The 18367-nt window shown below is 52.0% G+C and overlaps 4 protein-coding genes across 4 annotated transcripts in view; 2 read left to right on the forward strand and 2 right to left on the reverse strand.

Annotated features, from left to right (window-relative positions):
* Positions 1 to 12077, forward strand: part of GUITHDRAFT_115535 (hypothetical protein) — a gene marked incomplete at both ends in the record, with an annotated part of 20001 nt that extends 7924 nt beyond the window's left edge. The window contains 10 exons of the mRNA XM_005825319.1: positions 263 to 3691; positions 3735 to 3851; positions 3902 to 4099; positions 4151 to 6961; positions 7014 to 7187; positions 7236 to 8164; positions 8505 to 8583; positions 8631 to 9836; positions 9936 to 11996; positions 12051 to 12077. Of these exons, the coding sequence (XP_005825376.1) occupies positions 263 to 3691; positions 3735 to 3851; positions 3902 to 4099; positions 4151 to 6961; positions 7014 to 7187; positions 7236 to 8164; positions 8505 to 8583; positions 8631 to 9836; positions 9936 to 11996; positions 12051 to 12077 (11031 nt within the window). The remainder of the gene's footprint in view (positions 1 to 262; positions 3692 to 3734; positions 3852 to 3901; positions 4100 to 4150; positions 6962 to 7013; positions 7188 to 7235; positions 8165 to 8504; positions 8584 to 8630; positions 9837 to 9935; positions 11997 to 12050) is intronic.
* A 74-nt stretch (positions 12078 to 12151) lies between these two features.
* On the reverse strand, positions 12152 to 13417 carry GUITHDRAFT_115536 (hypothetical protein; the record flags this gene model as incomplete). Its single annotated transcript, XM_005825320.1, has 11 exons — positions 12152 to 12229; positions 12277 to 12319; positions 12368 to 12419; positions 12482 to 12611; positions 12659 to 12736; positions 12891 to 12968; positions 13015 to 13047; positions 13101 to 13134; positions 13183 to 13222; positions 13264 to 13315; positions 13373 to 13417. 11 exons carry the CDS (start codon positions 13415 to 13417, stop codon positions 12152 to 12154), a joined length of 663 nt encoding a protein of 220 aa, XP_005825377.1.
* Positions 13418 to 13840: 423 nt separating this feature from the next.
* GUITHDRAFT_165242 (hypothetical protein) lies at positions 13841 to 15977 on the reverse strand (the record flags this gene model as incomplete). The annotated part of the gene is made up of 18 exons (XM_005825321.1): positions 13841 to 13942; positions 14000 to 14059; positions 14108 to 14162; positions 14219 to 14262; positions 14309 to 14357; positions 14403 to 14471; positions 14528 to 14600; positions 14671 to 14704; positions 14765 to 14837; positions 14879 to 14925; positions 14979 to 15026; positions 15074 to 15117; positions 15164 to 15199; positions 15251 to 15288; positions 15331 to 15362; positions 15413 to 15519; positions 15570 to 15742; positions 15802 to 15977. The coding sequence occupies 18 exons, from the start codon at positions 15972 to 15974 to the stop codon at positions 13865 to 13867; spliced, it is 1233 nt and encodes a 410-aa protein (XP_005825378.1). The 3' UTR covers positions 13841 to 13864.
* A 315-nt stretch (positions 15978 to 16292) lies between these two features.
* On the forward strand, positions 16293 to 17272 carry GUITHDRAFT_115538 (hypothetical protein; the record flags this gene model as incomplete). Its single annotated transcript, XM_005825322.1, has 7 exons — positions 16293 to 16406; positions 16464 to 16648; positions 16709 to 16766; positions 16812 to 16871; positions 16922 to 16984; positions 17034 to 17108; positions 17159 to 17272. 7 exons carry the CDS (start codon positions 16293 to 16295, stop codon positions 17270 to 17272), a joined length of 669 nt encoding a protein of 222 aa, XP_005825379.1.
* Positions 17273 to 18367: the final 1095 nt, after the last annotated feature.

Raw genomic sequence — 18367 nt, forward strand, 5'->3', positions numbered from 1 at the left:
AAAAAAAAAAAAAAACATAGAAAAAATATAAAAAATATAACATATAAACATTTTTTATATACACCAACACAGGGTTTTCCCCCGGGGGCCCCCCCCCCCCCCCCCCCCCCCTCCTCTCTCTCTCTCCCCCTCTCTCTCTCCCTCTCTCTCCCTCCCTCCCTCCCTCCCTCCCTCCCTTCCTCCCTCCCTCCCTCCCTCTCTATCTCTCTCTCTCTCTCTGTCTCTCGCTGTCTCCTCCTTCCCGCCTCTCATGTCTCTGCAGGACTGTCGCTTCCTCCCTCCTACAGCTCGGCTCGACGCTGCTCTCCTCTCCCTCGAGGTTCTCTGCACAGACCTTGAGGACGCAGGTAAGTACGTCGAGCGGGTGGGAGTCTGCAAGGCGGACGATTGCAGCCAGTACGGGGCGGACTATCACTGGGATCAGACCCTTAACCGATGCTGTGACTCTAAGAGGATCTGTAAGGACTACCAGTGCTCGGGCACCCTCAGTAGCTGGACTTCAGGTCCGTGGTCGGGCTGCTCCAACAACTGCACGCGCCGGAGGACTGTGCTGCAGTCAGTCAACATCCTGCCCATCCTCTGCGACGGCAGCGGTCCATGCATGAGCCCTTCCTCCTTCGTCGTCGTCCTCTCGTTGTCAGCTCTAGTTCAGCAGGCTCGTTGCTCCCGCAACGTGCTGGATGCGTTGGTGAACCTGGAGCTCAAGTACTCCTACGACTCTCTAGCGTTCGCCACCGAGATTGCGAGGATCCAGCTGTTTGACTTGCAGGAGAGCACCAACGTGTCGCAGTCGGAGAATCTTCTCCAAGGGCTCCTCCAGCTGAGCGGGAGGGTGTCTAAGGGAAATGAGCTGAGAATCACTGGACTACTGGGCAGCCAGACGGAGGACGCGAAGAACATCTCGATCCACAGCCTCAAGTGCAGCATAGACGCTAGGAAGCAGCGAACCTGCCAGGAGGCGGCCGTCGGAGTCTTCCAACCGAGAGGGGAGTGGGAGAGGGCAACTGGGACCATGAGGCTGGTGTTCGATGCCGACGTGCCAGCCATGAGCATCTTCGGGTTTCGATTCAGAATCCTCAATGCTGCCGTGTCTCAGCCTGCCGTCTTCCCAACGGCTACCGTCAGGTCCTCGACCTCCCAGGACGCCGTCTCCTCTCAGGTGGGAGTTCTCTCCTCTGCCGCCCCGCCCAAGATACAAGAGGCCCTCTTCTCGCAAGACAACCTGATCCTGGAGGGGCTCGTGCGAGTTCAGCTCATCCTCCGCTGCAACTTCGAGATGTCGCAAGGCACCGTCGTCTCCATGATCGGGCTCCTCAACAGCAGGACGTCAGACTCTGACTCCCTCCAGGTCAACTTGACCTCGGAGACCCGCAGTGCACGGTGGAAGCAGAGCACGGGGACGGTGACTTTGACTCTGTCTCGTCCTGTAGAGAGTGGCTCCCAGTCGCTCATCTCGTTCTATCTCCTTCGCCCCACCCTCAAAGTTGATCCTGCTCCAGTCACAATCGTGATCTTGACACCAGGGTCACGGCTCTCAGTCACACAGCAACTTGGCTTGTTTGCGTTGGGGAACAACGAGGAGGCAAGCTTCCGGGACCTGCTCGTCTGGGACGAGACGACAGTGGCGGGAGAGAACAACCAGGTCTCCATCGCCTTCTCGCCCAACTTTAACCTACCCAGGGGATGCGAGCTGATGATCGCAGGACTAACAAGAGGTGCTGCGGACGCGGGGTCCACCTTCCCGGTCACCTTGCAAGCAGACTCATCAGCTATGTCGACGACAGCGATATGGCACGCAAGCGATCTTTCCTTCTCCTTGGCTCTCCCGCAAAAGTTCTCCGCCTACCGGAGGCTTGTTCTGTCCTTCAACCTACAGAATCTCCCAGCACTATCCCCAGCAAGGAAGGTGTTTGTCTCCGGCTACTGCAAGAACGCCCTCAACGTCCCTTGGCTTGAAGCCTCCGGCCAAGTGCAGAAGGTCGATCAGGCTCCTCTCATCAGCCTCGCGAGTGTGGCCGAGAGCTCTCAGTCAGCCTCCAAGAACTCCACCATCTCTCTACTCCTCAGGACCAACCTAATACTCCGAGCTCGCTCCACCAACGTGGAGGTCACGGGGCTGGTCAGCTCACCGACTGATCAGACTTCGGTTGAGGTCTGCCTGGGCAACAGCGAGTCCTGGACGAGTGACGGGACTTGCTCGGTTGTTCCCAGCTCAGCACAGTGGCAGAGGGCTTCCGGAACTTTGCGCATCAGCTTCCAGCAGGACGTGGCGGCGGACCGTTACCTCCTCGTTACTTTTACCCTACTGAACCCCCCGCAAAATGTACAGAAGAACCTAAAGGTCTCCGTCTATCAGGCTCTTGCCAGCAGCTTCACCAAAGTCAAGGACGTCGCTGTCTTCGCTCCGACGGGATCAGCCCTGTCGTCGTCACCGTCAGGTGCTGCCTCCTCCTTCTTCATGCAGCAGTCCTCCTTCATACAGGGAGCGATCAGCAACATGCGCATGCAGTTTCAGTTTTCCTTTCCCATGGGTCCAAACTTGCGCGTGACTGTCTTGGGACTTATTGGATCGCCAGTGAGGCAGGATGGTCAAGTGCAGCTTGATGGACCTGACGCGGACTTGTTCGGGCGGCGAGCAGTCTGGGACTCGACAAGCTCCTCGCTGCTGTTTCAAGTTGCAACCTCGGCCTTCAAGCCCTTCAACCAGCTGGTTCAGTTGAGCTTTCTGTTCCGCAACCCTTACTTCTCCACTCCCGGCGGGGTTGACCCGCGCTTGACCTGCGATCACTTGGCCCAGCCGTATCTCTGCGCATCCTGCAAGCTCTTTAACGTCTCCAGCCAGCCTGTCTGGCGAGAGACCTCGATCTCCGAGTCCTCGTCGGTCAGGGGCGCCGTTAACACCGTCACCCTCAAACTTGTGGCCTCCGTTCAACTTCCGGCAAACACCGACATAACGGTGGTCGGCATTTCCTCCGGTCAGCTAGGAAGTCTGTCCAGCGGCGGTTTGAACGCTTCTTCCATCCGCGCGATCTCAGTTGACTCGCAAGGGACCGTTCACGTTCTCACAAACGCGAGTGTGATGGACTCCGAACCCTTCCAGTTTGACCTGCAAGTTACGAATCCTTCCAAGACAAGCGCCCCCGCGAATCTCACGGTGGGAGCAGTATACGTCTCTGCCTCCAAGACCTTCAGCATGCCCTTGGCCAGTCTAGTGGGATCGGTCTTGACAGGAAGTGAAGAACCAGCGTTCCTCATCGCTGCTGTTACTGAGAGCTCGTCCATAGATGGAGCGCAGAACAAGATAGACGTCAGATTGGTCGCCAACATCGGAATCCGGGTTGCGGACAAGATTACCATATCCAATCTTGATGTGACCTTCCCGTCCATCTCCGGTACTTCAGTTGGAATCACAAGCTCAGTGCTGGAGGCGGTTGGCCTGTACACCAAGGCGACCAAGTCTCTTGTCTTGACTCCGAGGTTCACTTTGCCTGCGAAGCAAGAAATCAGGTTCAGCTTCGTGGTCTACAACCCCAAGAGTCCGTTGAGTCCTGTCGAGCTGCTGGCGTCCACTCCCTCCATCGCAAACTCGGTGTTGAAGGACCCGCTTGCTGTATGGAACGAGGGCTTCCTCAAGTGGAAGGGAGCGCAAGACCCTACCCTAGCTCGAAGTTCAATTCTCAATGGAGGAGACGTGAGAAGAGCCTGTGCCCTTCTCCTCCCTGACGTTCCAGCAGGTTTACAGCTGGAGTCTGGTCGAGCTGTCGGAGTCCAGCACGGTGGCTGGGCAGCCAAACACTCTCACGTTCCAGATTCGACCCAACGTGGACGTGGAGGCCGGGTCAGGCATGACGGTACGTCGTTGAGGTGCAGTGACGGAGAGGTTTGACCTGCCTCGCGACAGATCTCAGGCATCTCAGGTACCGCGACCCCTGACTCGACGTCCCTCAACATCCATGGCCTCAACACCGTCGGGACGTGGACCAGGGCGAGCGGGACAGTAACGTTCCGAATCCCCGTGGCTCTGACGCAAAACTCCACCCTGACGATTCAGATTCAGATCCTCAACGGGATGACGTTGCAGCTGCCTGCAAGGCCGCAGGTAACGGCAGTGTCTTCCTCCTCCCTGACTCCCCTGACCCCCGAGACGCAGGTCTCCTTGTCTGGATCCAGCCCCCTCCAGGAGACCATCGCCATCCCATCCACAGCTGTCCGCACTGCCGACTCCTGCTGCCTGACCTTCTCCGGCGTCGCAGTCTTCCTCAACGCGTCAGTCACCGAGAAGACAGCTGTTGTTGGAGAGGAGAACATCCTTGAGTTTTTCTTCAGAACCAACATCGAGATTCCTCTTACAAGCACTCTCCTCATCTCCGGACTTGATCAGGCCCGCTCCCTGGAGAACCCCAACATCCTGCCCCCATCGCTGTCATCGGGGTTGGCACAGTGGGATGCTCAAAACAATTTGCGGGTTCAGATGTCAGAGTCGCTCTTTGACCCTTGCTGCTCCTCCTCGCTCTCAAGCTGCCAACACAACTCGCTCATGCTTCGAGTGCAAGTGAAGAATCCTTCCGTCCCGTCTCCGCCAAGGGCCCTCAGGGCCTCGCTGCTGAACGCGCAAGGGGCTGCCCTCATAACAGCATGTGACGTTGCAGGAGCAGGCGACGTGCTGCGAGGATCTCAACCAGCCAGTTTGATCGGAACCTTCACTCAGCTTTCTCCAACAGCCGACAGCTCGTCGAACAACGTCACCGACCAGATCTCCATCCTGACCAGTGTGGGACTGACCAGATGTACTTCAACGGTGAGGAGCGGGCAGACTTCGTGGATCGTGGGCGCGACGCCTCCGGAAGGGAATCAGTACCTGTTCGATGGGCTCAAGGGCACAGTGGACGGCACGAAAGTCGCTCGAGGCAAAGCCATCGACCTTGACTTCGGGGAGAACTACCTCCTAGAGCAGTTTACCGTCTACATCCGCACGGTCGACGTCTGCGCGCTCAAGGATGCGGAGCTGTACTATCTCGACCAGTCCACAGGAACATGGAGGCTGGGTCTAACGTTTCACATCGCACCGACTTTGTCGTCCAACGTCAGCTCCTTTGCTTCACCTCCGATCGTGGCAAGGCAGTTCCGGATCCTACCGATCTCACCTCAAGACAACTTCGCCTCATGCACATACTCGCTGCTGCAAGAAGTTGAGTTCCTGTCTTGTCGGCAGAGTCAGTGCAGTCAACTTACCATCTCAAACATCACAAGCCCTCCCTCGGGCGGCTCCATCGTGACCTTCCTTGACTTCCCACCGTTCCTCATGTCCTACGGCTATTGGGACGCGGCGAATAAGAACATCAGCGTCTTTGCCATCTCCAACTCTCCAGCATATCGGGAGATCAAAATTTCAGCTAGCTTTCTGAAAACAGGCATCCAGTCGAGAAACTACTTCACTGCTAGCTTACGTGATCCCAAGGGATTTCAAAACATTCCTGAAACACCGTTGAGGTTCGTGAACTTGACTTCTCAGCCTTCAGGCAGTTCGTCATCTCAGACAAGTCCCTCCATTGTGCTCGCATTCTCAGAGACTCTCGTCGGTCAGACCTCGAGCATGGCTGGGGCGAGGAACTTGATTTCCGTCACCCTCACTGCAGCTGTGGATCTTGCAAAGGGTCAGCAGGTCACTATCAAGGGCTTCAACGGACCAACGTCGAGCTCTCAAACTCTCGTTCCTGTCTCGCCCTCTGGGATCCTCTCCACCACCTTCACGTGGCAGAACCTCTGCGCGGATCAGCCGAACCCATGCGGAGAGGTCACCTTCACTTTGACCGCCGCATGGTCAAGAGGTCTGAGAGTGACGGCAACCATGGAGTTTGTCAACATGAATGACTTGCGTCCTTTGACTTCACCTCTGACCCTTTCGGTGTCTCCAGCCTTCGCATCGCAAACTCTCTGCAAGGTGATGAATGCTCAAGACCCCGGGGTATGTCAGCAGGCAGCCGACGTCCTCAATGTCGACCGCTACCCTGGACTTGTCAACGCATCCGTATCGCAGGGATCTGGTGTGGTCGGTCAGAAGAACTTGATCACTGTGAATGTGATGCCCAACTTCGAGGTCAGGGCCGGCAGCTTGTTGAACTTGCTCGGCCTTGTGAACGTGGATGTCTTGTACAGTGACATCATATACGACAACTCGAACGCGAACTTGCAAGCGCTCTCGTGGAGCAAGGATACGGGGACGCTGACATTCAAGGCTATCAACCCGCTGAACGGAGAGGCTAGCCCTTCGTTCTCTTTCTCCTTCGCCGTGACAAACTTCCAATCACCGGCAAGCTCTCCCTTCAACCTCAACATCAGCGGAGTTTACTCCGACAGCGTCGGGAGCTGCGGCAGGAAGATCTGCGACCTTCTGGGGGCCTCAGGGCCTGCTATATCTCAGCCCTTCACGTCAGCAGTCCCGTTCACCGTCTCTCCTCCTCACCTCCTTCAAGCCCTGGAGTCTCCTGGTTTTGCTGTGCTGACAGTGTCTGAGAGTTCCAACGTGTCATCCCAAGACAATCTCATCACCATCGAGCTCGTTCCTAACGTGATGGTTTTCCCTGACACCAAGATCACCTTGTTGGACCTCGGGTCGCCCTCACCGGCCAATGCAAACTTCCCCATGCTAGCAAGCAATCAATCAATCTCCGGGCAATGGGACGGGAGCGGGTCACTGACCTTCTCCCTTTCGTATCCTCTCTACGCCTACAAGACTGATCTCCTGCTCAAGTTCCTCTTGAAGAATCCTGCTTCCATCCAGCAACCAAAGGATGTGCGAGTGTTGTTTGCGGGATCGAGCACACAAAAATTGGTTGGAAGCATTCTTCGGGCAGCAGACACAGCGAAGATCGTTACACTCACAGTAGCAGAGTCATCCTCCATTGTGTTGGAAGATAACACCCTAAGTTTCCAGCTTGCTTCCAACGTCCCACTGATCCAGGTGAGAACTTTCCTTCCAAGACTTGTTCAATTCTTGATCGTTGTGTTACCAGGGAACTATGATCAATGTGTCGAACCTGACGGGAAGGTATGAAAGCCTCGAGCTGGTCAAGCAGTGCCAAGACAGCCTCGCAAGCGGTGCTGGCACAGGGCTTGTGACGTACGTGTCAACGAGGCAGTTGACCATCAATGTCAATGACTTGGTTGTTTCTGCTGCCAATGACCAGGTGACCCTGATGCGAAACTACACCACATGTTTTGTCGTGGATTCGCAGATCAGTTTTCTGCTTCCGAGAAGTTATCGCGCGTTTGAGACCGTTCGCTTCAGCTTCACAGTGATCAACTGGAACTCTCTCCGACCGCAGGCTGTCGTCCCTCAAGTCTCTGCTGTCGGCTGCTCCGCCTTGTTGAGCCTCAGGGGCGACATGTCGTGCGATGCCAACGGTCGGGTGGAGCTCCCGAGGACTTCAGCTCGAGGAGAAGTGCTGAGATCAGGCGCAGCCCCCTTCATCCTTGAGAGGAGGATCGAGGAGACCAGCAGCCTGCTGGGAGAGATGAACCTAATCGTCGCAAGCCTCAGGTTCAACTTCGACCTCATCGTCGGCACCTCCCTCGTCCTCGGGAACTTCTCCAGCGGACTCGGCGCTCCGTTCGGGTCGTCGACGCCGAGCGGATCGATCAGCCTCGAGGGCGAGGACGCCGTGTGGTTCAACTCAATGGCGACGTGGAGACAGGAGGCCAGCACTTTGACCCTGGTGGTGACGAGAGTCGTACCGGCGAATCGCAGCCTCTCGATCCGGTTCTCGTTGCGGAACATGCAGTCGCTACCCCTCTCCAGATGCGCCCTGGGCTCCCCGTACTGCTCGGCAGGGGTCAACCAGGGCCAGTACTGCACGTCAGTCGGTGGCTTGTGCGCAGGACAGTGCAAGAACGGCAACAACATATGCGTCGCTCAGATCTGCGCTCCTCCCAACACAGGGAGTCAGTGCCCTGTGACCAGCCTGCTCTCCTCGAAGGGAACGGGAGGGCCTCCTCCTCTCGCCGCCTACCCGTACGGGTACGCAACCAACGTCTTTGACTCGGGGAACGGACCTGTGGAATTGAAGGGGGCAACGTGCACGGGAGGAGGTCAGTGCCTTGACTCTGGAAACTGTGTCGCCCCCAATACTGGCAGCATCTGTACGAGCCACTCGATGTGCACTGGGTAAGTCATGTCTTTCTGGCTAATTCTTGAAATCCTCTCTTTGTCATTCAATTCATTCCTTCTCATTTCCCTTGAAATTTTCATTTGCAACCCCTCCTTGTCATGTGCTGTACTATGATCGCTATTCTAACTCCTTTTCTTTCTTTGCCAGCATTTTCAATCCTGCGATCGATCCCTCACGCTTGTTCGAGCGCATTGGAAGTCAGAGATGTGTGAGAATGCAGATTGAAAATACCCTGACGCTCAGCCTGAGTCTGAACAATCGATTCAACCTGAGTGAAACGATGATAGGGAGCTTGAAGGGATTCTCAAACCCATCCTCTCCCGAATTCGTTACAAGGGTTATCACAGAGTCGTCGACGATTCCAAACTCTTACAACATCCTCACTCTCAGTCTAGTTGCAAACTTCAAGATCCTGGTGATTTGAACGTGTTTTATGTTCGTTGAAATGATTCCTTGCTGCAGGATATCAACACAGTGTCGTTGACATTGAAAGGTCTGCGCATTGCCGACTCTTCTGGAAAGTTGCCTGTGATGGGAGGTGAACAAGGGCTGCTGAAGGAGGTGAATTGTACTCAGAACAGCTCAAGCTTCACCTGTCGCTCTGTTGGGGCAGGGCTTGTGTCCAGTGACAGCATTCTTTTGGAGGCAAAAGCAGACTTGGAGATTTATTGCAAGTCATCGTCGGATGTTGTTTTGAAATCAGTCAGGGCGGCCTGCAATGATATCACAGATTCAATTTTCAACTTCCCTTGCAGCCAGTATCCTAATTGTCTCAACGGTTGGTGCAAGGCTTTCACAAACCTTGACATTGTTCCTTTCCTCTCTGCCAGCTCTTCCTGCAGCTCGCAGTCACCTCAGGGATTCGACCTTCAGATCTCCTCCAACGACGAAAACGTTCACGCTCGCGTTCTTGTGCGGTCAAATGTCACTAAGGAATATGCAACATGGGACACTGCGTCGCAGATCGTCACGATAGCAGGAAACAAGGCGGTGAGCGGCTTCATCAACCAGAACACCCTCAAGTTTTCCTTCCGAGTCAAGAACCCTCAGCCATCGACAGTGTCCCCCACCCTTACCATCACCGGAAACACTGGAGACCTCAAGGCTATCGGGATATGCGAGGATCAGCTACAGCCCGGCTGTACCGCCGCCAACGAGCCCAGCCCTCTACGGAGCATCGTGACAGGACAAGTGCTGAAGGCGAATGGAATGGCGACCATCGAATCTCTCACCATCGCTGAGTCCACTGACTTCAAAGGACTTTCCAACACCATCTCAGTGTCACTGGAGTCGTTGAGGTACAAGTTTCCATCAGACATGACCATCACAGTTATGGGTCTCACTGGGTCGTCAACGACGAGCGGCAAGATAGCTGTCTCAGGCAACCGACTGTCAAGGTACGCGGAATGGGACGCCGCCACCGGAAACCTGAAGCTGACTGTGACGTACCTTCCTGCCCTCGAGACCGACCCCTTGCTGTTTTCTTTTGTCTTGACGAATCCCGCATCAGCCCAAAACAAGCTCGTTCCGCAATGGACTGCAGCTCATGCCGGGACCAGCCTTGCCTTTGCTGTGCAGACTTTTGTATGCGCAAGCTCGTTGAACTGTCAGGGGATCCTGGGCGCATCGAGAGATCTCACGATCTCATCATGGAATGTCGCATCTCAGGTAAGACAGTCACGATCTGGTCTCGAAAAGCTGTAATCCTTAGCTTGATTGACACTTGCATTCGTTGGTTCAGACTGACTTCTTTTGTCTTATTTGCAGGATTATGTGAGTGGAAGCAAGAATAGCTTGCAGTTCTTCTTCGAGTCGAACATCAAGTTGACATCTCCGACAGTCACGTTGACAGTCTCCGGGATTCCACAGTCTTCCCTCGACTTTCACCCAGCCTCTACTGCAGTTCGCTTGTACTCATGTGACCGAGTTATTCAGAGGTCTTTCATTTGCTCGGGCCGAGATCTTTGTGCTTCCTACCTTGACCTGAAGCCTCCCAACGGGACTTTCCTGACAGATGCACATATGACTCTGAACTTGTCTTGCACTTTAGCGGCAGCGATCAAGGCGATTCACTTTTGTGACCAACCTGTTTCGTACCAGTATCAGGCTGAGACATGTATTGGAAGTTACATTGTCAATGTGACCGATATCGTCAGTCCTTGTGTTTCGTCTTCGAAAGCGAAGCTGCTGGTCGAGGCACCCGGATTGGACACTAATGTTGCGATAGATCTCTTTCTCAGTTACGCCTTCGACACTCGTTCTCCCAGACTCGTCTTTGTTCCATCTACAAACAGCCTCGTGCTCACAATGTCACCAAGACCAGAAGAGTTTTGGAAACATTCCGCTCTTTCATACCTCAACGGAAGATATCAGAACATGATAGCTCTTTGCCTTCACGCAACGAATCCAGCAGGAAATTCTCCTCCTGTGTTCCCAGGGCTCACAGCATCTCTCGGCAGCATCAACGTGGCTACGTCAAGTGCACTTGTCAACGGCGTTCTCGGAGCCCAGGTGCTGCCCTGCTCGGGTGTCCAGACCATCGTTACAACAGGAAGTTATCCAGCTGACGGGTACTGGATCTTCAACTATGACAACATCTACTTGAACAAGACGTCGTGCAACTTCATCATTCAACCTTCAAAGTCGCCTGATATGCTCATCAAGGTACAGTTCACAGGGTTTGATATCTCGATGAAGACAGATGTCGTTCGAGTTTATGACGGGGACTCCACAGACGCCTTGTTGATCGGCGCTGTTGTTGACAACAACTTCGAGTACCTTTACACTGGCGACGGGCAGCCCTTCTCCTCAAAAATGATTTTCTACACACAAAACTGCAATTTTCTGATACGCTTGGAACGATACACCAACAATGGGCTACAATTCCAGCAAAGCTTGAACAAGGGATTTCAATTGCAAATCGAACTGAAGAACCCGAATTTGATGGATCATATCATCACAACGATTCAATATCAAGGAGGTCTCTTGACAGACCTGCAGGTGCAAAAGATCAGATCGTCTCTCGCTCTCAGCTTGGGTCTGATGTTGTCATATGTGATCGTAGAATCGACAACCCAGTCCTCACGTTCTCTTATCGACAGGGAAACTTCTGCTGCCATGCTCCAGGGAGCGCTGGACCGCTTTGTAAGGAATGGAAAGGCTCGAGCGTATCAAACCATCTCCTTGCGCATCCTAGCGAACTCGAACAGTGAAGCAGTCCAGGTCCTGAGCGAGCTCAAGAAGACCATCTCCTCTGGCACTCTCACTCAGCAGATTCGCTCTGCGGGTCTGACTGGGTCTGTATCACTGGTCAGCTCTGCCTTGTATCGATGCGGCATCGAGATCATCTGCGTCGTCGTTAACCAAGTCGTTACCACCGCCCCTATCATCATAGAGAATGTTACCATGACCACTCCCAAGCCTTTCCCTGTCCAGAAAGTCGTCAAGATCGTCGCTTTCGTCGTGGTTCCACTTTGTTCCGCGTGTGCTCTGATATGCTGCGGAGTGATCTTTGCGGCGTATCGCACATACTCGCGCAAGTTGAAACTCAGAAACGCGACGAAGAGTAAGTACCTGGAGTGGCTGGAGGAGCACAAGGAGGGTCTCCATGGAGTTGACGGAAATCTCAAGCAAGTGTGCACAGAATGTGACTTCAACTACAGATTTCTAGAAGCAGACTGGGATCTCTACGTTGATGAATTTTGTGCAAAATACTTCATGCATTTCGAGGCTGACAAGAAAACTTGGGCGAGTTTGCCGAAAGATTTCCCCATGCGGTGTGCTCAACTTGCGAAAGATAAAGTGGAAGGAACAGACAAGAAGAAGAAGGTTAGAGTTGCATACGTGTTGATTTGTGAAGAGAGGTGCTGACATTGCTTGCAGTCGTCTATGTTGCAGATCGCAATCTGAACATTCAGATGGCTATGTGAATTTTTTTCAGCTAACTTACAAGCTCGTGGCTCAAATCGACACGATTTACTTGGCTATTTCGAAGGGTTAAGATGCAACCTTGCAAACTTAGTGACTTCCTCAGTCAGAGCTACAGCTTCCTGGATCTTACTCTGATGCAAGAGATCAGAGGGCCTTGGAGTTACCAGACTATACTCACTCTAACAGCGTCACTTCTTGAGTTTTCCAACATTTCTTTGCTGCTGTTGAATGAGCAGGTCAGTCAAGGAAAACATCTTGTAGGGATCAACCTTTTGTAGAACTCTTCGGCAGGTTCGACAATCAGGTCTTGTGCAGTCTTGCCTGAACTACAACAAGACTGAGAAGCACTTTTCAAGAATCCTTCAGTTCTCACTAGTTCTCACACTTGGCCAATTTCTTCTTGGCACTCACCAGTGCACGAATTGCATCCTTCCCTTTCTGCCTGTTGGAGTAAGAGGCCATGGCGGCAAAATGCAGCGGTGTGTTGCCATGGATATCAACAATCATGGGATTCTGATGTCGAAGATTCAACAACCCTTCTTCGCAATCAATCCACTCACCGCTTTCGCCTCAAGCAAGAGTTTGATCGACTTCTTGTTCAAGTTACGGGCGGCATAGTGGAGTGGTGTGATTCCAGTCTGAACAGTCCAGTCAAACTCCCGTCAAAGGAGGAGGTGTCCGTTACTCGATCGAAGACGTTGACGTTGGCGTTATTGTCCAGCAGATGTTGGATCACCTCAGTCAAGCATGTCAGTCCCTTGTCTCGCTTCTGTGCTTTCCGCAGATTTTCACCTTCTTATGGGACCCTTGAAGTTCCTTGATCAGCGTGTTTCTGAAGGACGCCTCCAGCAGGCAGGCGTTGGCGCCACTCTGACAGTCAAAGTGAGGAAAGGAGAGGAGAGAGCGATGGCCTCACGAGGTCGAACTTCTTGTCGTTGGGTAACAGCCCCTGGAGAAGCTGGTTCAGCTTGCTTCACTTGCTGCTCAGTGGTGGTCGCTTACCCCCGCGCACCAACAATCCTTTCCCGAGGAGCATCTAGGCAACATGATTAGCAGAGTATGAAGCACGACTCTAAATCCTTACTCGAATGGTCTCCCTATAGACGCTAAGTGTGGTTCGTAATCTGGGAGCTTTCAGCATTTGAATGAACCTTAAAAGAAATACATTTCGACTGAGAGTTTTCCATGCCCCCATTTTCATTGTCATCCTTCGATGCCTGTGTGAAAGAAGAATAGTGAGACAACAAGGTCAGCTCACAGAAGTTTTGACTTACTTTGTCTTTATCTTTTTTCTTGCGCTTCTTCGCTAAAAATCGCATTGCAGCTTTGACTGAAGAGAGAATGGATACAAGACTCTGCCAAGTGAAACGACTCGGGTGATGACGATAGGGAACAAGCAGTAGAGCTAGGGTGAGCTAGAGGCGAAACGACCTAAGACCAAGAAGCTATAGCAGGAGCAGGAGCAGGAGCAGGAGCAGGAGCAGGAGCAGGAGCAGGAGCAGGAGCAGGAGCAGGAGCAGGAGCAGGAGCAGGAGCAGGAGCAGGAGCAGGAAACAGGAGCAGGAGCAGGAACCGGACGTTCGGTAGCAACCGGACTCCCGATATAGAGAGAAAGAGTCCGCCTCAGACAAATGGACAGGCGGGCTCGGTGGTATCGAATCTGATCAACCAATCTCCCTATGTGCTGGTCAGGTCACCGTCATAAGACTTTCGACATGACAGGTCAAGTTCGAATTGCCTTTCAACACCACAACGTCGAAAATTTATCACATCTGATAGTTCAAGGTTTCAAAGATAAAGGCAAATCGTTTCTTCACTGCTTCTTTCTGCTCCTCATTCAATCGCTTGCGAACGTCACTCACAGTCAGGCCGCCAATCAAGTCTGCCATAGATGTCATTACCGACAGGCTGTTCTTCTTGAAGTCCGTCATCCCTTCTCGATATTTCTTGAACATGGCACTCTGGTCAAAAGATGTCAGCGAGCGGCAGGTGCAGGAGTGTGTATTCGCCTCAGTAAGATTCTTGATATCTCCCAGCGAGAATTGATCATAGATTGACTCCATTCTGAGTGAAGATACGTCAGAAAGACCGTAGGCAGCGGAAGTTGGATGAGCAGTGACGTTTTTATGATGTCGTTTTCCATCTCTTCGAACTTTATCTCCACCTTCCCTCACATCAAGGAGAGGATCGAGAAGACACAATTGAGGTACCAAATTTCCTTTGGGTATCAGATTCCGATGTTTGAAGTATTCTCTGTATCTTTGACCTTGTGTCAGAGTGCAAGGGGCCATCTATACTCCTCACATGATCTCCATCTGGTCAAGAACGAAGTCGCTGATATCTGCATCACTGGGTTCGTTCAGGTAAGTGTACCTGTCGAGTCAATAATTCAGGCCGTCTGGCCAGGGGGTCTGCGATCAGATCATCACCAGTAGTAGGATTGAGCCATGTGCACTGCAGATTGAACGACCGTGTATGGGTCCCGGTAGCAGAAGATAAACTTTGCCTGGGGAGGAGCAAACAACAACGAGCATGAGTGCATCAGAGTCTTGATACCCTCCAACATCACAACTTGCCTTCGGGAAGAGACGCAACAGGGTTGGTATCTGGCAAGAAGAAGAGAGGAAATCAGAGAGGCTGGTAGACATATTTGGTAGGATATCAACCCGCGATGTGTGAACGGGTGATTTGATTATCAGCCGACGATGGGCTGATTGCTTAGCAAGGCTGCGATCATTCCTAATGAAAGTTCAAATTGGAACAGATTGTGATGATGAAACCAGTATGTTATCTTCTTAAGAAAGAAAAGAAACGACGCTGTCCAGGTCTGCTGTTAGATCAGGTGCTGCCGCGAAATCTTTGGTTCAAACAACTAAGTACATCCAATCTTTCCTTCGTGGTGTTTAGATTCAAAAGATCCAGGTAAGTCTGCCAATTGAATGATGACCTCCAACTCCAGTACTCTGTCCTATCACCTTGTATTGCGACATGAAGAACAGTGGCATGTACGCGCTACACCCTGCCCACCAGTGTTACTTCGCTGTCCATAAGACTTCAGTTCAAACCTCCGGATAACAAGGTCGTTGCAATCTCGTCCTCGCCTTCTCAGTCTTGTCAACAAACACTTGCGTTTGCGTTTGAAATCAAGCTACCAGGCAGATCAAGACTCAGTTCCATGTTGTCCATCGGCCTGAAGCGATTTAGAGGAACGGAGGCTGAGATGCAGGAAGACCTCTTCTTGTCGACAAAGAAACTGAGCAGCCACTAGTGAAAGAGGCATGTGAGAATGTCTCCACCGCTGAGAGACAACAAACCTGAAAGTTCGACATCAAGATGAAAGTTGACGGGAACCCAACTTGCAAGTTGGTGGCAAACGAGAAACGCGCATCTGACGACAACACATTGTGCACAAGAGTTGTGCCTGTACAACCAAAACTGTTAGCTGGAAAAACTATTCCTTCACAAGAAGACCGGTACGTGGGTGGCCGATGACGAATATCGGCTCATCGTTCAATTGGACCTGAGAAATTGCAAACTTGTGCCTGATGCTTTCGAGAACTGACAAGATGGTGTTGAAAATCGCAAACATCAGCAAACAACATATTCTGACGCCATACTTGAACCATTCGACATACTTCCTGTTCCTGGAAAGAACAAGTTTTGCTAAGACGCTACATAGTTTCCTTCCCCAACCATCCATCACCTGATCAGGATCCCTAGGAGTTGAGGTAAAGTTGCGCCGAAGAGAATGTTGTTCTTGCAGCTCAGAACTCCAACCCGATGAAACTTGAACAAAGAATCTCGTCTGTCACTTCCCTCCTGCCTGTCCCCCGTCTCCTCCCTTCTATCCCCGCCCCTCTTCCTGAGTTTCGCCATTTTATATCTAAGAATCAAGTCCCCTCCAGAGGCTGGAAATAAACACTTCTGAGAGACACCAAATTACTCATAGGTATTTTAATAAGATAGTAGTGAAGTTACTGTAATATATCAACCATGACGTTGGATAGCTAAATGAGAAAAAATAATCTTTAGCTTAAGGATTTATCACCTCATCAGGAGTGACCAGAGCCAGGGGCGGGGAATGCACGACAAAGGATTTCATTCCAAGGGTAGCCAAGGAGGAGGGAGCGAGAGAGCAAGGAGAGGAGTTCCTTCTTTTTGAAAGAGCTTGCAACCAAAAATCCTGAGGACAGCATGATGCAAAGACATCAAGAAAATCAAGAGTTCCAGCCTGGGGAACCTGGCTACATTTCGCCCGACTCTACCCCGAAGAGGTCTGTTCTGGACAAGATCAAGTTGTTTCACCAGGTTGTTGTGGAACCAAAGCTAATCGTGCCTTCTGTCTGATTGAGTTGCACCCAACAGAAAGTTTCTGACTCCGAAGAAACCAATCAACCTTCGAAGAAATGGGAAGTGAGCAAAAAGGCGGAGAATTCTTCTGGAAACAAAGCATCGCGCTCGAAAGAGACGAGTGCTTCTTGTCAAGTTGCGGTAACTTGTGTTGAGGCTCGTGAAGTACCTCTCCTTCCGGGGGATCCGCTGCCCAACAGGTTCGGTTCTGCGATCTCCGGTTCGCATCATCCTTCCTAATTGAGATGGTGTGACGACAGTTGTTGCCGAGTTTCTCTCATAGCTCCGGGAATAGAGCCCGTATCGTCTGATACCAAGGTAGGACATCATCGTTCCTCTACCTTCTGCTCATGAAACTTGCAGATCGTTCGAGGATCGGTCTCCCCCAAGTGGAAGGAACGGTTGATCTTTGGGATAGAGGAGGTTGGTTGTGCAGGTAGCGGATAGAGGTTGAGAGCATCTGCTGCTGGCAGGACCTTGTAAAGTGGACCTGCATTCGTATCGAACTCGTCGGAGTGTCGGAGAATGGGGAAACTGTATCTCCAGTGATCCTCATGATCGATTTGCGGTGACGGTGAATGTCAGGTAAACCATGGGAAGATCCGCTTGATTCACGTCTCTGAGTTGCAAGATCAAGCCTGGGTTGCTGGATGGTTTGAGGTTGTTCTTGCTGTCTGCATGCTCCATGTATCCATTCTCACCTCACGCAGCTGTACGACGAGGATGAGAACCCTGTGGGCAAGTCTGCAATACGAGTTACCATACGCTTCAACAGGCAGCAAGCCAAAGGTTCGAGAGAGTTGTTGCAGCATCTGACAGACTAGGTTGACTGACTGTGCCGTGTGATCTGTTGCAAATCATCAGAATCTGTAAATATGCCAGTGGTTTCAAGTAAAGAAGTCACGGATCCGTCGTCTGAAAATTCAGGCGGAGGGAGTCCATACTCGTGCAGCAGCGATGTCAGGTGATCATCGTCTCTCCTTACCCTCTGGTGGGTCACTCAACTGTTTACAGCAAATCTCCTTCGGGCCCGAAGACTCAATTCTCATCCAGAGGAAGCCAGCCAGCATATCCTTCTCTCACCAGCAGTGCTGCGGATCGAGATGGTCAGGAACCTGCCGGAGAAATGAATGACTTTGGGACACCCAAGAATCACAAGCTGCCTTGCAAGAGTGACGCTGATGAATGTCAAGCAAATCTGACTGACGAGAGGTGATCGAGCGATTTGTTCTCGCGAATGCTCAGCGATGTGAGTAGGACGCCTTCACCCCGTCCACATCGGGCGAACTTAAATTCCAAGGAAGCTAAGCATACTCCCAGCAAGCAAATTTCACCAAAACAAAGAAACGTGGAGATAGACAGCGACAGCAACAAAAAGGATCTTTCTCGAAGTCCGTTTCAGGCATTTCATCTCTTCATTTTCGCTTCATGGCCTGATGCTTCTCTATCAGTTGCTTAAAAACGTGTGGGAAGTGGATAGCGAGGACGAAGTAATGGATGATCAATTTCATCTCACCACTACGTGCTTCTAACAAGTCTTCTGTCTAGGATGAGAGCCATCAACTCGAGGGAAAGGACAAGTTTGCGACTTGTGAGTCGAACTTACAAGCAACACATGGCCAGCTAGAAGGGTACAAGAGTCATTCGCAAGCTCCTGAACGCTCCGAGGCTGACAGCATATTGTCATCACAAAAATCATCACAGAACATTGGTTCCGTTGGAGACTTTGGTATGGACGGATTTAATGACTTCAAAAATCTGAAAATCTTTCCAACAACAGCCTCCAGTAGTAAGTTGTACGCGCACAGTGCATCGAGTGGTAAACAGGCCCCTCCATCGACGCCGACGAACTTTCAAACCTCCTCGACTAAAGAGGTGGTGGGAGGACAAGATGGGGCAGCGGATGCAGGGCAAGTGAG

This window comes from Guillardia theta (assembly GCF_000315625.1).
Source record: "Guillardia theta CCMP2712 unplaced genomic scaffold GUITHscaffold_85, whole genome shotgun sequence".
In the NCBI taxonomy this organism is placed as follows: Eukaryota; class Cryptophyceae; order Pyrenomonadales; family Geminigeraceae; genus Guillardia; species Guillardia theta.